General features: G+C 43.1%; 1 protein-coding gene across 1 annotated transcript; it reads right to left on the minus strand.

The window, feature by feature from the left end:
* Window positions 1-10931: 10931 nt before the first annotated feature.
* On the minus strand, window positions 10932-13871 carry LOC127769850 (serine/threonine-protein kinase-like protein CCR4). The gene has a single exon (XM_052295509.1). The coding sequence runs from the start codon at window positions 13673-13675 to the stop codon at window positions 11207-11209; it is 2469 nt and encodes an 822-aa protein (XP_052151469.1). The 5' UTR covers window positions 13676-13871; the 3' UTR covers window positions 10932-11206.
* Between the last annotated feature and the right edge of the window lie 3523 nt (window positions 13872-17394).

Here is a 17394-nt window from a genome sequence, read left to right on the forward strand (position 1 = left end):
CAACGGAGAAGAGGAGAGGGAGCGACGCGTGGCTCAGGCGAAATTTATAGCGGTTTTTTGATGTGGCCAGAAATGGGCCTGTTTCCTTGGAGAATCTCTCCCGTCTCGTGGAGGTTGTTTTATTTTGCTCCTGGGTACCTCGGTTTTAAGAGTATTTCTGCGCCCACCGTCCCCAGAGGACTTGATGATTAATGAATACTCCCTCCCTCTAGAAAAAAAATCTCCCGTACCAATACAACGAATCTAGACAAATGACTGTTCAGATTCGTTATACTAGGTGGGATCACATCCCCTACTAAATTATTATTATTTTGGAACGGCGAAAGTAGTATTTAGCCGCCGTTCGTGCCAGCCGTCGTCGAAGCCACCACCGCCACCGCCTAGGGTTAGATTGGAAGGGGATCGGGGGTGTGGAGCGTGGGCGACGAGTGTGATTTACCACACCTTATCAGGCTTACATACGACTAAGGCCAGAGCATTTATATTCTTTTGAAATTTCTCTCATCTTTTTTCTCGGGAGTGATAAGATATTGTCTCGAGTGTCCACAGCGAATTACACAAAAATTGTGGAGTCCATCGGAAGTGTCACTTTTTGCGTTGGATGTCCAACTTTTGTCTAATAATAAATACTCGTAGTGTTCTCACGTAAGGTAAGGTAGGTAAGGCTATTGAAGAGATAAAGCCTATTTAATATATCTCGATTCATGAGCCGATCTGCCAATGTTAGGTATGGGGCTAGAAATCAATTCTTTTGAGATAACTTTGATGAGGTAGAAAAATCGACTTATTCTTTTACGGAGGAAGTATATATCTCAAAACGTTCGGTATGGTTGAAACTCATACAGTCATAATGTGTGAGTCTGTGACTGACTAGCTGGAACACTAAGGTCTGAACATTACAAATAGCATTTGATGTGAGTTCATGTAATGTTTCATGTACTCCTGCTACCTTCATCCACACAATTGTAGCTAGTGAAGTTCAAATAATATCGCGCATTGAACAGGGGAGAAAGATTGAAGATGGCCAATTCACTAAACGGAATTAGGGTGTTACCTCTCATCGGGAAAGTGTGAAACATGTCTAAACCTTTGTCTCCTTGCATCCATCTTCTTTTAGGTTAATTTCTTGAGCTACCCTTTTATTATTTCCAAACATCGACACAAACCATGAAGATTTATTATTGGTAAAATAAAGTTAGCTTAAATACAACTAGATCTATTTGTTTTGCGGGACAATACAACTAGATCTATAAATCTGAAGAGAGGGTGAAAAGAAAAAGGCAATTTTTTTTAAACGACTCGCACGAGACGGTGCGAAGTTCTATTGATAGAGTAGGAAAAAATTACAAGATTACAACTTTGGAGGGCCGTAACTAGGAAAAAGGAAAAAATATATCACCACCCGCACAACGACATCACCAACACACAAGCCCAGAATAAGGCTAGCACCGGATCGACCGCCGCTAAGCATGACCGACCGCCACTAGTCAAAAAATTTGGTGTAAATGTGAGTTTGTAAAATGGGTACTGAAAAGGAAACATTGCTTGGTTAGCTGAAGTGATGTTATTCGGTGCAAGTGTGAGGTGCATCACCCAATTATACCTTCCAACTTTCCTTGGTTTATTTTTAATTAATTGCTGCGTATATTAGTTGAAAGAAAATTGAAAATATATCTTTTTTTATTATTTTATGTTTATATATCTATGTAGCGAAAATTTGCACAAATATACCTATCCCCCGATGTGTTACGTGGGACCAAGACGGTCCCGCACTACCATCCCACGGGGACCGGTGGTCCCGCAGCACGGACGCACGGTACCGCGGACCGGCCGCGCATGAGCGGGCAGCCAAGCTGCACATGTATGCATATAGCACTGTTTCGACACTGTTCTGCACTGTTTCGACCCTGTTTGATACTGTTCAACACTATTTTGACACTGTTCATGAGCCGGTTCCACATTGGATCGGCGGCACCGCTGTTTGAACAGTGCAGAACAGTACTGATACCGTAGAAAAATGTGGAACCGAGCCGCTCCCGCACGCCCGTTCCGTGGGACCGTGCCGCTCCCGAGGTGCTCCCGCATCCCCGCCGCTCCCGCATACTCGTGCCGCGGGCTGCATCGCTTCCGCGCAACCGTCGTGCGGGACCAGCGGGCGCGACCGTGCTTACCGTACCGCTCCCGCTAACCTAGGATGAGGTATATTTTCACAAATATATTTTTGTAAGTATATTTTTGTAAATTGAAAGGAAACAAAAGTATATTTTCAATTTTATTTCCCTATTAGTTATCACGTGAGAAAATAAATAGACGAAGGTGACACGTGAATTGTGCTCGGAGACGCAGTTGCCCACGTGGCCGCACGTACAGCACCACGCACGGCCTATTTGGGGCCCACTTGAGGCCTGGGCCTTCATTTCCTGCGGTCAGCAAAGGAATAATGGCATTATCTTTTTGCTTTGCTTGTGCTTACACTTATCAGCTAAAATTTTAATTTTTAACTTTAAATTTGGAGTCGATTTTAAGGTTCTTCCATTAAAGTTTTTTTCGATCTTTGATTTTAGATCGCTAAGAACACGTATATAAAAGTTTTATTCATAATTTTTTTTTCGTTTGCAAATATGTTGTTTGGCTTATTCCGCAGATAAGCCAAACGATGAAGCTGTAAGTTCACTTGCCATCCCTAAACTTTAGGCTGAGTTTGATTTATATCAGAAATCTTCACTCTTAAACTATAGAAAAAAATACAACTTAGGTACATGGCATTATATATAGGCCTCATCTTTTTATGTTTATTCTTAACTGGCATATGATTGGGCCCACTTGTCGGTCTTAGAAGAGGAGGAGACCTCGATGTCTAGATGGGTGTGCGCACGTCGAGCGATTTGATAATTTACCACTCCTTTAAATGAGTTTTGATTATTTGACATCCTGACCCACTTTCATTCACTCAGATGGTCCCACTTATCATCCTCACAAGTACCAATTTAAATAATTGGGCAACAAAAAAAGTGTCAAATTATCAAATTTTTCGCGCGGGTCACGGGCGATGGAGGAGATTGAGGGCCGGAGCTCGCGGAGGACGACGAACAGCGCCGCGGCCCCGCCGAGCACGCCGCCGTTCCTGGTCGCCGCCGCCACCTTCTCTTCCGGCGAAGCCGTGTCACGTACGGCATCTGGTGTCCTCCCCTTGCTCGCCTCCTACTCGTCCATCATCCCTCCTGGGACGCAAGAACCACAAGAAGAATCGTACTAATCCATAAAATCCCCAAAGGATCAAACAAGCTAGCCATGCAAAAGAAAACATCACAATTTAGGATGGAACAAGAAGGCTAAACGAGACAGGCGAGAATCATCAGACAGGTTGGCCGTTAGCCTCGACGACCGATCCAACAATTACCACGCCACGAACCATAGTGAACCACGAGAGCTCTCCTCTCAACAAGCGGGTAAACCATGAACATTCCGGCGAGGAACCACGAACGCGGCACCGCCGCGGATTTCTGTTACGGCACCAAGTAAAAAGCCTCCACCCGATGGCGCGCGTGTCGGATGTGCAGGGTGAGCTCTTCGCGCTGGCCGTCGTCTTGCTGTGGCGACCGCAGCGAGCATGAACCACGAGCAGCGGTACAGCTGGGGCTGGATGGACGGACGGACAAAGGATTTTCAACACATAACTACCATGACATTTATCATTTGCATACGACTCAAATAGTTGTAGAAAAAATTTAGTAACATTATTTGTGATGATATAAGTTTATATACAAACATGCAAGACTAAATTCGATCTACAACTAGAGAAATAAAAATAATAAAATCAGACAATGAATAGTACCCGTACAGTGCAGATAAAATTTGTTATTTTTGTTTCTTTATATATCGATCGAATTTACACTTACATGTTTACATATTGTCTTATATTATCATGGGCTATCTTATCAAATTTTATGAAATTTTTTATAACTGTTTGAATTACATGCATACACCTAGGCACCTAGGTGTAGAAAATACTTTTTGTTGGATGGACGGCGAGACTGCTATGTCGCCAGGAACAGCATGTTCGACGGGGGCCACGGCACTGGTTGTCGTTCTCTGCGAGCTCCGGCCCTCGATCTCCTCCACCGGCGCCTCCGCCATCTCCTCTCAGATTGCCAAATGGGCCCGGTCATCTGCCATGTAAGCAAAAACAGGAAAAACGGGTCTATACTGTCATGGGACATAAGTTACGCACGGTTTTGTATAGTTTAGGGGCGAAGATTTCTGGTATCGAGGATAAGGGAGGTCAAGACGTTAAAGTTGAGGTATGACAAGTGGACTTATTCTGTCAGGAAATGGAAGGAATAGTTGGGCCCAAACTCAAAATTTGGCCCAATGAATGAATCGCTAAAAGATACTCTGAATTTTACTTCTAGCCTATCTTTCAATCTCCATAACTAGGCCCAACCGACAAAGCCCAATTAGACTTTGCGCTGCTCTTCTCTCTTCTTCCTTTTTTCCCAAAAAAACGTCAGTTCGTTGCCGATGATTTATATAAAAAACAATGTGACACATTTTAAAGAGTAAATACGAATAAACCTTATAGTGCACAGTTAATTAGGAAAACCTGAGCGAAAATCACAACCACAACAACTAATCTAACCTAAACTACCACGACCTATACCCAACGCGAGGTATTGTCACCGAGCTTATCGTAGAAGTGACACAACAGCCTCGACTACACAAGACATGTGTTACCATTGCGAACTTGCCACCCAAGTTACATAGGAGCTTCGACTTCACTGTAAACATGTCATTATTGTCAAACCCAACGTCAAAAACAAATAAACAGTTTCGACGTTCCACGATAGAACATCAAGATTTTCAGTACTCTCTTGGAGTTGCAGGATGCAATGTTTCAGTTTAGTCATGGTTGCTATCTTCTCGGAAAGATAGTTCTCCAACCTGTAATTTGATTAATTTTCACCCTCGCAAAAGGAAAACCTGTAATTTCCATATTGGAAATTGAACAGCTGAAATAGATGAGCCGGCTCCAATAGTCCAATACAAGAGTTTGTTTTTTTAAAAAGAGATGTTTGGTTAATCTTTGAGAAAAATAATTGTTTTTTAAAAGCAGTTGTTTACCGTGTGAAGCAACAGGGGCAGGGTGGTTAGTAGTTATAGTCATCAGCTCTATTAGCCGCCTAGGTCCCAAAATTTCAGAGCAAGTCCAAAATGTTTAAGCATCCTTACACTATTAATAAAACTATTGCTAATAGCACTTGTCAATTCCTACTCAAATATAAAAAAGAACGTCACAATAAGCAATCCACCATAACAAACTATACTCCATAAAAAAAAACGATATTTTAGCTTGTGCATTTTGAGATTTCTGTCCACGTCGAATGCTAAAGCTGCCAAGTTATCCCTAATGGAGAATGATTAGGAGGAATAAAAACGCTTGGTAGGTGAGATGATTCCTCTTCTGCTTTTGTCGATTCGAGCTGCGAGGTCAGGGCAGCAAAAATCCCCGGTCAACAAAGCTAAGCACAACGCAAAACGTAGAGCAATATAATGACAGGTCAGGAATGTGATTAGCTGTAGGGGATGAGACAACGATGCGTCAGGGTTTTGCATAATTATTGCATTGCTTGCTCAGCAGATGATCTCTTCTTCTTCACTGAAACAAAGAGGCACGGTTTATGAAGTAATTTGTGATGGAGAAAGCAGGGAGGAGTAGTTGTGTGTAGAATTGCATGCGTAAAGCACTGACGAAAAAGTTTATTCAGACTGAATTTTCAGGTTTGACTGAACCGCGAATCAACTGTTCTTTGTGATGCCTGCGTTTTATTTTATGTGATCTTTTGCAAGAAATCGCAGATTTACGATCCTAGCTTCTTCTGGAGTAGTAGACAATTGAGGCATGCTTTGCGCCTCTTTTTTTGGATAGTAAAGTGAAGTCAAAATTGGCCCTAAATAACAACCAACCCTGAACATTTTTTTTTTCATGGATCATGAGAATTTAGAAGCATTAGCCAGATCGAGACGACGACCATGCACATGCACCATACTTAATCAAGGCATCAGTTTAATTATGCTCAGCAATTCTTCTTAGCCTTAATAAAAGAACTGTATGATGAAAACGAATGTGCAGAAGAGCTCGAGCACGTCGGTTGCACTTATGCTGACAGTAGCCATTTGTTTTTTCTTTTTTTTTTTTTGCAGCCGCCGAAATGGGATAAAAACTTACACTGCAAGTGTTGAACTGTCCAATGTTGTTTATGGATTAAGTACACCAAACTACTTTATTACATTTCATTTTAGAAGGTTCGCTCGGTTCACCACCGTCCGCTGGGATATGCTAATTAAACTTGACTAGTACTATGCAATCAGAGTGTTCAGAACAGTATTAATTCCAAGAAGGGTTAACGAATTAAGCGGATTGTTGTTAAGAATTATCTACTTGATTATATGAATGAATTAATTTTTATATAAATAAACTTAGCAAATAACTTAAAATAAGTGTTTTGGATAATATAGTAGAAGAAAGTTCTTTTAAGGAAATGTATTTTTCGAAGCTGGATCAAATAATCCATTTCAACGATCCGATAAATAACCTGAAAAGAACTTAGCTTAAAAGTACTCAAATTCAGTGCGTTATTCTATGAATCTAATAAAGATATGGAAGAAACCATATCAGATACAAATCTCGATTGGTTCTATCACTAATCTTGCAAGAGAGTATATACTGTTCTCCATTTATCTATTATATTATTAAAGGAATAGAAAAAGGAGCCTCCACGTTCGCTCTCATGACTTGGAAATTCTCACATTAATCAGAGAAAGAAAAAACAGAGTCTATATAGAAATACAATTTAGAAATAACTGAAATTCGGAATTAAAAAAATAAGGAATATTAGAAGAGGAGACTAGAGTCCATATAGAAATACAATTATGAAATAGCTGAAATTCGGAATTAAAAAATAAGAAATATTAGAAGAGGAGACTAGAGTCCATATAGAAATATAATTTAGAAATAGCTGAAATTCAGAATTAAAAAATAAGAAATATTAGAAGAGGAGACTAGAGTAGAGTATAGAGTTCATATAGAAATACAATTAGAAAATAATAGAAATTTGGAATTAAAAATAAGGAATATTAGAAGTAGAGTATAGAGTCCATATAGAAATACAATTAAGAAAAAAAAGAAATTCGAAATTAAAAAATAAGGAATATTAGAAGTAGAGTCTAGAGTCCATATAGGAATTTAAAACTAACTAAAATTCAGAATAAATATAATAAAATGAAAAGTAGTGTTTAGAGTCCATATAAAAATACATTTTACAAATAACTAAAATTCAAAATTAAGAAAAACATGGGAAGAAGAGTTTAAAGACAATATAGGAAAACAATTTAGAAGTAACTGAAATTTGAAATTAAAAATTAAAGAATATTGAAAGATGAGTTTACAGTCCACATAGAAATAAAATTAGAAATAATAAAAATTCAGAATTTAAAAAATATATTAAAAGACGACTCTAGAGTCCATATAGAAATATATATAATTTACAAATAACTAAAATTTGATATTAAAAATAATTAATAACTAACACGTATATAAAATACAATATGAATATTACACATTAATAGTTTCGTAAAGTTATTGCAAAACTTAAAATTATATTGTCATTGTAATATATTTTAATAATATAATGAGAAAACATATATGCTATTATATGAGAGAAAATATAATGATGCTAGCCGCGCAATCTGCGCGGGCCACCATGCTAGTTTATATTATAGTAGCTGCAACAAGTAAAGTTCTGATCTTTCTTCTGAACTCATGTAGTTAAAGGACAGAAATATCTTATCAACCCAAACTTTGCTTCCTCCAGCCTTGTGGTGAAATTTCGGACGCCAAGAACTCCATCCTATCCGGGGTCAGCAAATGTTAGGCAGCAATGAACTGAAAACGATTTACCCTTGTCACCTCAATGGAATCCCATCATCAGCCTAGAAAACGCGAGAGCCCTAACAACTCCCGGAGAAAGATGAGACCCTTGATGCTGCAGATTGCGCACACACACATATATCCAGTAAACGGATCAGCAAATTAATGTGTGGTTTTAGCTAATTTCAGGACCATTTGCATCTGGTGTTTCAGGGGTAGGTAGGTGAGTAGGTAGGTAGGCGAGGTGTGTTCCTTCAGAGATTCAGGCTAAGTTCTTGACCCTGACGGATCATTTCGACAAGCAGATTTCGGTTAGGTTCCATCTGATCTCAGTGGTGCAGGTTCTGCAAAAATGCCAAAGAGGATGATGATGATACAGATCAGATGTATGCATGTTGTCACAATCTCAGAATGAGAATGTCAGACCCGAGAATCAAGAAGGAAGATATTGTAGTAAACAACATTGGTGGTGATCACTGATCAGAGCATATTGTACAGCTCAGGTCTGGCCTGACCTGAAAGAAATTACAAATAGTATATACTATTACTTGTTCTGTTTTTTTTTCTTCTGAAAGAAAAAAAAAATGTTCCTTGCGTGGTCAGAATTAAGCCGATAATAAACATTGATCAAAGAACTGATTAGATTTTGTGTTTTGTATTCGGTATTTGCATGAATCTCGTTGCAGACATCTCATATGGTCAGAGCATATCTAACCACTATATTACGTAAAATAAATAGTATTTTCATTCTGCATGAGGGCACTATGCTTTGTCTTGCCTTTTTTTTTTTCCTTCGGAGCATTATGCTTTATCTTTTGATTGGTGTCTATGGGCATAATATTCAGATACCAAAGTTGTAAGATAGTTAAATACGTTTTCATTATCTAAGAAACAAAAGTACACTGTACACACTGTTAAGGGTATGTGCCCTTAACATATACTCCATAATATTATGAATGCCTAACTGGAACACAAGATAAGAAAAAAAAATGTTCCTTGCGTTTTTAATTTAGAGCTCTGGTCTGACTTGAAAGAAACTACATTACTTGTTCATTTTTAATTTCCGAGAAAAAAATTGTTCCTTGCGTGGTCAGAATTAAACCAATCATAAACAGTAATCAAAGAACCAATTAGACTTCGTGTTTTATTCCGTACTAGCATGAATCTCGTTGCAGACATCTCATATGGTCAGCAAGCATAGTTACCTGCTATCACAAAAACTAGTAGTACCATTCTCATTCAACATAAATACACTATGGCGTTTCTCTTTTGATTTGTGTCAATGTGCATAATATGCTGACACCGATATAAAATAACTTATCATTATGTTAAAAAAAAAAGTGCATGACATGATGAGTGCCTAACTAGAGCACAAGAATTTCGCAGAAATTTCATGGTTTTCAGTTTTCAAGTTTCAAAGGGAGGACAACGAACATTACTATAAAGCAGACAAGTTGAGTTTACTGCTTACTATACGTAATTATCATAGCTAATATAGGTCAGTAAAAAGGGACGTCCACCACAAATCCCCATCTCCTACACGCAAATATTCAGAGATCAAAGTTGTAAAATACATAAATACCTTATCACTGCTTGGTAAACATAAATGTACCATACGGTTCTATAATTCTTAATATTTTAGAAAATGACACGGTCTTAAAAATTTATCTTCGACTATGATTTTTCTATTATAAACATATAAAAAATAAGTTGTAAGATTAATATATACATCGTGTTATAGTGTTTTCAATCTAAATAGTTTAAAATTTATTGATTCTCAGTCTTATCTTAAAACGTCAAGAGTTATGAAACGGGGTGAGTACACTGTTTAAGGGTATATACTAGCATACATGACATTTATGAATTGCCTAACTGTGGAACACGAGAATTCCTCAGAAATTATAGTTTTTTCACTTTTCAAGTTTCAAAAAGGAGGAAGACGAATACTCCTGCAAAGCAGGCAAGTTGAGTTCACTGCTGACTGCTACCTCATTATCATAGCTAATCTAGGTCTGTAAAAAGGGACATCCACTCCAAATCTCCATCTCCAACACGCAAAACGAGCCGCCAAGAACCTGTCACCGACTGAATCACGTATTCTTGTCCATCAAATCGGTAAACCAGCACGAAGAATTTTCCCCCATGTGATGGATAAATAATGGATGCATTCAAAATGAATTCAGAATTCTTCAGAATTCGACACCAGAGAGGCAATGCATGGTCGGTATGGGATCCGCGTTGGTTGGTGAGGTGCTTCACTGCCTAAAAAATAAATTTATAAGGAAAACAAAATGGAGAGAAGTTTGATCATCGATGAGGACTTGGAGTGAGTTCAATGGCTGTTTGGTACGACTCCACTATATATGCACACATATCAGTACTGTTCCCTGACTTTGTTCTTCAGTTAATTGCGTATGGGAGAAACCTCTCAACAGCAACAACTACTGCACACCAACTTGTACTAGAATTGCGCCTTGTTAGCAATATGATAGTACACTGATTTTTTTTTTGTCGAAATCACAATGATTTAATGATTTTAAGTTGTTTGGTAGAGTTCATGACTAGTGATTGATTAGGTTTACGGCCATAGAGTCAACGCATCAGAATACATGGGCGATGACAAACAGCTACAGTAGTTCTATTCCAAATACCGCGTACAAATTTCATGCGAAATATCTTTCAATAAGTAATGATGTGGAGTATTTCTTAAAAAATAGTAGAATATACATTTTATACAAGGGCATATGTATATATAGTGTATACATGTTCTTTTTTTTTGCATCTTCTTTAAAAAAAAAGAATTTATTTGATATGTACTTGCAACTACCCCAATGTTACATCTTGCTAATCTTGTCAATTTATTTGATATATAGCTGCAACTACTCTAATATTGTAATACTGCATTTACTAGTCTTATAGATTTATTTGATATATGCTTGCAACTGATATATAATACTATATTTTGCTTAGGGTTTAGGGCGACTATTGCAAGAAAATTGTCGAGGAAGACTTCAATATATGTATATTAAGACCAGAAAAGAACAAAAAAGGGGGGGAGAAAATCCAAAAATATTTCAAATCAAAACAATGTCAGAAGACCATTTACACTAAAATTTTGATTCTTTTCTATAAAATACTAATGAATGTTCTGTGACTAATGCTAAGCAATAACAATAAAACAAACAAAAAATCCTCAAAAGAAAACTCTCCTCCCCGTTGTTCTTGCGCAAGGGAGGCCAACCATGCAAATGGGGGCATTCCATTCCACGACATGCCACGTCACGTCGCCGTGGACCCATCGGTGCACGACCGTGACAGCGCGGGCTCGCCGCCGGCGCCGGCGCCGCCTTCCTCGTACTCGTCGCACGACGCCACGGCCCGCTCGAGCACGCCCACGACCTCGCTCATGGTGGGGCGGTCGCGGCCGGCCAGCCTGACGCAGTCGGCCGCCAGGTAGCCGACGTAGGCGACGGCCTCCATCTCCCACGGCGTCGGCAGCGGCAGCCTCGCGTCGAGCACCCGGTGCACCCGGTCGCCCTCGATGTGCGGCACGGCCATGTCCACCACGTTCTTGGGCGAGCCGCTGCCCTCGTACTTCTGGATCGCCTTGCACCCGGACAGCAGCTCCAGCAGCACGACGCCGAAGCTGTACACGTCGCTCTTGTCCGTCAGGTGCTGCAGCCTGTAGTACTCCGGGTCCATGTACCCCACCGTCCCCGCCGTCACGCACCGCTCCTCGTCGTCTCCGTCGCCGGCATTGCCTCCGTCGCCGGCGGCGGCATTGTCACCGTCCAGGGTGTTGAGGAGGGAGAGGCCGAAGTCGGAGACCTTGGCGGTCCAGCAGGAGTCGAGGAGGATGTTGGAGGACTTGATGTCGCGGTGGATGATGGGCGGGACGGCGTAGGTGTGCATGTACTCGATGCCGCGGGCGGCGCCGAGCGCGAGGCGGAGGCGGGACGGCCAGGAGGCGAGCGGCGGGGAGAGCGGCGCCGCCGCCGACGCCGCACGCCTGTGGAGGTGGTCGTGGAGGGTGCCGTTGGGCATGAACTCGTAGACGAGGATGCGCTCGCCGCCGTCGGCGCAGAAGCCGAGGAGGCGGACCAGGTTCTTGTGGTTGACGCGGGAGAGGAGCGCGAGCTCGGAGACGAATGCCGCCTCGTGGTCGACGCGCCGCGCCGCGGCGGCGGAGGAGGAGGAAGGGCCCCCCGTGTCGCGGCGCTCGGCGCGCTTGATGGCGACCTCGCGGCCGTCGGGGAGGGACGCGCGGTACACCGCGCCGAAGCTGCCGGAGCCGATGCGCTTCGCCGGCGAGAAGCAGTCGGTGGCGGCGCGGAGCGCCACCAGCGGGAACTGCTCGACCGTCGTGTTCGGGCCCTTGGAGAGCAGCGCGCTGAGCCGCCGCTCCACGCGCGGCGCCGTGCCCGTCGGCTCGGCGTGGATGCGCCCGGAGACCGGCGAGCTGCTGCCACGGTGCCGGCGCAGGTAGTAAACCGCCGCGAGCGCGGCGAGGAGCGCCACGAGCGCCGATCCAGCTCCGGCGCTGATCAACGCTATCGCCAGATTGCTCGGGCGACGCTTCCCCTTCGATTGAGAGCTCGACGACGACGACGAGTTGGACGTCGGGGACAGCGCCATCGGAGGAGGGGTGTAGCCGCAGGGGTAACAAACGGACACGTCTCCGCCGCCTCCCCCGCCGCTGCCCGCGCAGAGCTGCGCGGAGCCCGACCAGACGCCGCACGAGCACGACTTCGACGGCGCGCACGGACCCGGGAGCACCTTGTCGAACACCTTCCTCACCCCGCCCGCGACGCCTGCGCCCCAGCACTGCAGCGAGTAGTCGGACATGAGCACCCCGCACACCACCTTCCCCTTCGCCTCCAGCGCGACGAACTGCTGCCCCGCCAGCGCCGGCGGCGGCGACGCCTCCCCCTCGGGCCAGCACGAGACCGTCCAGTTCCCCCACAGCACGCACGTGACCGCGTCGCCCACCGCCACCGTCGACACCGCGCGGCTGATCCTCGGCGGCGACGCGGCCGCCACCGCCGCCGCCTCCCCCCAGCAACCCACCACCCCGCCATCATCCACGCCGCACGCGTGCCTCTCGCCGGCGGCGAGCAGCATGAACCTCCTCCCCGCGGGCTCCCTCCCCACCACCTCCCCTCCACCATAGCACCTCACCTCCCCGCTCCCCACCACCAACCCGCACACGAACCCGCCACCCACCGCCACCGCCGAGAACCCCACCCTCGCCGGCGCGCCCTCCCCCCACGGGCACCTCCAGCACTGCATCCTCTCCCCGACGAGCCCGCACACGGACTCCCCGCCGCCGGACACCGCCGAGAGCACCCGCCCCCTGTACACCCGCTTCGACCCATCCCCGGCCTCGTTCAGATCCCACCACCGCATCGACATTGGCGGCGACGACGTCGGCGCAGCCGAGCACAGGTACCCGTCCCCGGCGACCACCGCCGAGTACGGCGAGCACGTCCCGTCCCCGCCATACGCGTACACGTGCGGCGCCGCCGCCGACCTGTTCGACACGCTGGCGCACGAGATCCTGTACCCCGCCGCCGCGCCCCCCGCCGCCGGCACGAGCCCGCACGCGAGATGCTGCTTGGAGGGGTTGGAGCTGGAGTTGGAGACGGCGGCGATGGCGATGGTGGGGAGGGGGAAGGAGGAGGAGGCGAGGAGGAGGGGCGGCGAGAGGAGGAGGGCTAGGAGGAGGAGGAGGAGGTGAGGTGGAGACATTGGGTTGGAGGAGAGGAGGAGGAGGAGTTTGTGGAGACGACCATTGTTGGCGCGAGTTGGGGAGGAGGAGGAAGAAGATGGAGAAGGGGAAATGGGGGAGGGAGGGAAAGGGTGGAGGTTTAAAGGTTGGTGTCTATGTTTTTCTTTCTCCTCTTCATCACTTTTTGTTAGATTTTTTTTTATTTTTTTTGTTGTTGTTTGAGAAAAAGTAATGGGAAAGATTTGGGTGTTTTTTGTTTTTCTTCTTTTTGGCTAACTTGGTTGTTGGGTAGTATGGAAATATGAATGCACTATTGGTATTTCTCTCTCTCTCTCTCTTGTTGAGTGATTTTTTTTTTTGAGAACTTTGTTGAGTGATTTGATGTGTGTCAATAGCTTGTCAAGAGGAAATAGGTGGCTTGTTAATTAGTTATGGTGTTGCATTTTGGAGGACCACGTTGTGATTAGTAATGGGATTCTTTCTTTTTTTTCTTTTGTGCATATGAATTTTAAGCAAGCTGTAGTACATTTCATCAGAATCCTCTCTTTTGACATATAGCCACTATCCTTTCTGTTGTGATGATAGTACAATGGTGGTTGTGACTTAGTGACAAGTATCTTCCAATGGGGTCGCAATCTATGTTCGAAGAAAAATTCTAGGTCCGCCACCATAATCGGAGATCTTAATATGAACTTTTTGTTAAGTTCATTTTTTTTATGCACGATCTTCACAAGGTCATATAAGCAGATGATCATTTCTTCTGTTGTATGATTACAAAAGGGAAGGATGAAATTACTTACTGATATTTTCCTTCTAATGTGTGAAAGCAAAGGTAATTTCTCATATGGCATTTTGTGCAACTCCCACAATGTGGCCAGGCCTTTCAAAGTCCAGCGAAGTTGGAGAAAATTATTGAATCATCATTGTGCTCATCTCACTCAGCAGAGAAAATGGCCAAGAAACTGTACTTGTTTTCTTTTCTTTTTTTTCAGGAAGTGAGATCATGGGAGAATACTAGGAGCGGTTTCCGGATCTAGAAACACCTCCCCTAATACTTTCATTACTCATCAGAAAAATCTATTGTTTCCGGATCTAGAAACACCTCCCCTAACACTTTCATTACTCATCAGAAAAATCTATCTTATTGATAGTGGTTATTGTTTAAGTATCAGATTTGGACGCAATCATCAGAGATCATCACATATAAGGTTTCTTCTAGGTCTTCTTTGCCTTGCCACAAGCAAGAGTCCCAGCTAAGATCCAGATTCTCCATCCATGGCATGTGTGCTCTGCAGATTGCTGAGACAGCCAGCTAGTGACTGAAGAGAAAAAACATTTGATTACAAGTCAAGATCATTTCTTTACCCTGCAAGATGGCAATTAACAAGCTCCAACACTGCAATTAAATACAGTTTAAGTAGCTGTAATACTTTTCTCTCTGTGGGCTCCTGATTCCATTATGCCGTATAAAACAGACATGGAGTGACATCGGACAGCTATTTTTGGTGTTTTCTCTGACGAAACTGAAGACTGAGACCTAAAGGCTGAAGCACACACGCACATCTACGCGGTTTCAGGGCTTTGCTGACCAACGAACTGAAAAACGAAGATCAGTCAGTCGCTGGTATTTTCTTCGAGGTCCAGAATGGAGGAGATGAGAAACATTCGGTCTCTTCTCGAGATGTTTGTGAATGGGACGACATGGCCAAAGTCAGAAACGAATTTTCATCTCGCTGTAATCTTTGATCTACACGCGGTAGACGCGTAGAATTAACAGGGATGTAGAGAAGAACTCCGTGTTCTTGATTTCGATAGATGAACTTTCGTGCAATTATGAGATACAGACCGGCCTAATCCGTGTACATTCTTGTACTAGTTTTTGTGCATTTTTCGTGCAAGCCACAGGGGTTGAGGTGTCAATTGCATTCTTGTACTAGTTTTTTCTGTCTCTGAAAAAGTTTGCAGTTGAGGAAACGAAACCCTGCATCTTTCCATCTTTCTTCTAATCTGTGTTACCTTACAAACATTTCACTAACCTTGCAGTGTTCTTTTATGAATTTGTGTTGGTGATAAGATAATTAAGCTGGTGCAGGAGACTGTTCAGACAATATTGTCTTGATGTTAGGTTAGCTCAGCTGAATGCTTCTTGTTACGTGAGGACATAAAGATTTTGAGAACACAAGTGTGCAACAATCTGAACACCGAATTGCTGCGTGTTGCGCCTTTTCCAGAGACCTTTCCTGAATTACAATTTTCCTCGTGACAGTGTTGTGGCCTTTTCAATGCGAATGATGCAGATCAGTCTGCGCTTTTGGCCTGAGAATCAGTTTTTAGTTTTACCTGGTCATTTTTTTGGGGGGAAAGGTTCTTCAGAGCCTTTCTTTACAAAGATTCCTAGAGCAAAGACAAAGTGCTGTACTGTAACTATCTGGAAAAAATTGCTGTAATATATTTGTGGTGGGGATCGTGTTCAAACATGAGAACCAGGTCAACTAGTAGTTGCATCTGCATTTTTACTGAAGGCCACAGCCTTTTTTTTTTCACCTGTACTTTTAGTTTTCTATAATATGTGTGATAAATTTCTCGTGTTTTCGCCAGCGATAAGCCTTTCTTGCGAAATCATAGGCTTTTTAGATTTTGATCAATATCAAATTCTGAATTCTATATTTCTATCCGTGTAAATGATGCAGAGAAGAGAAGAAAAAAAAAACATGTATTGGTTTCATAAAATGAACATCACCTTTTCTTCAAAAATTGGCAGTGTGCGAGCGACAAAGCACTATTCAGAGTGCAGACTTTTCTGTATCTTCAGCTTGAAGTTTAATTTGTTAATACATCCATGTCGTTTCGTTGACTATGTTTGTCTGAATCAAGAACTCATTAACATACTGCATGTTGCCGAATGCTCCAACATAGCTATGATTTCAGAAAGGTATCCGTCATTGAAATTTATGTAAATACTGAGGCCGATGCAGCACTGACCAGACCCAGATGTTTATTTTACTTTGAACATGAAAACAACTTTACATATTTTTCGAAGTCGTAAAGCGGCAGACTGTACAACTTCAAGTCTTCGATTGCGAACGTGACAAAAAAAAAAGCAGTGGGACATCAATCTTGCGATGTACTACCCTTTTTTTCGTACCAATAATCATTAACAGAATCACATTTAAAAAGCAACAAAGGGGAGATCAGAGAGTGCTTATCTCTGAGAGTTGGTGGGTTTCCTGAATGGAACAGCTGAACTGCAAACAAACCTTGCACCCTCATTTGCTAAGAGAAAAAAACAAACACCTGTAGAGCTAGAGCTAATGGGTCTTGAAAATTACAGTGACGTCTTAGAATTTACGAAAACAACATATGAGAACAACTGGCCCTAGTGATAATAAAGCAATCCAATTGACCAACAGAATCACTTTCTCCCCACTTAAAAAACAAAAGATTGTTTGTTTCCTCCCTCTATATTCGGTCTCATGCGGAAGCATTATTGGTGCAGTGGTAGAATGGAAAATGCATGGCACAACCTATCAGATTTTAAACGTTACTCCATCCGTCCGAAAATATAATAATTTCTCCACCTACATTTTTTTCTCAACCAATCATAATATTCCACCATTCATATTCTCCACCAACTCTCTATTTTCAACCCATCACAATATTTTTACCATTTAACTTTAACCACTTTGTTAATACTCACGTTAAGCCTAAAACTCTATTTTGGGGACGGATGTAGTAATAT

This window comes from Oryza glaberrima, chromosome 4 (assembly GCF_000147395.1).
Source record: "Oryza glaberrima chromosome 4, OglaRS2, whole genome shotgun sequence".
In the NCBI taxonomy this organism is placed as follows: Eukaryota; Viridiplantae; Streptophyta; class Magnoliopsida; order Poales; family Poaceae; genus Oryza; species Oryza glaberrima.

What these genes read in the sequence shown, in the direction of transcription:
- LOC127769850 (XM_052295509.1), bottom strand. Translation starts at nt 13,675, where the DNA reads ATGTCTCCACCTCACCTCCTCCTCCTCCTCCTAGCCCTCCTCCTCTCG.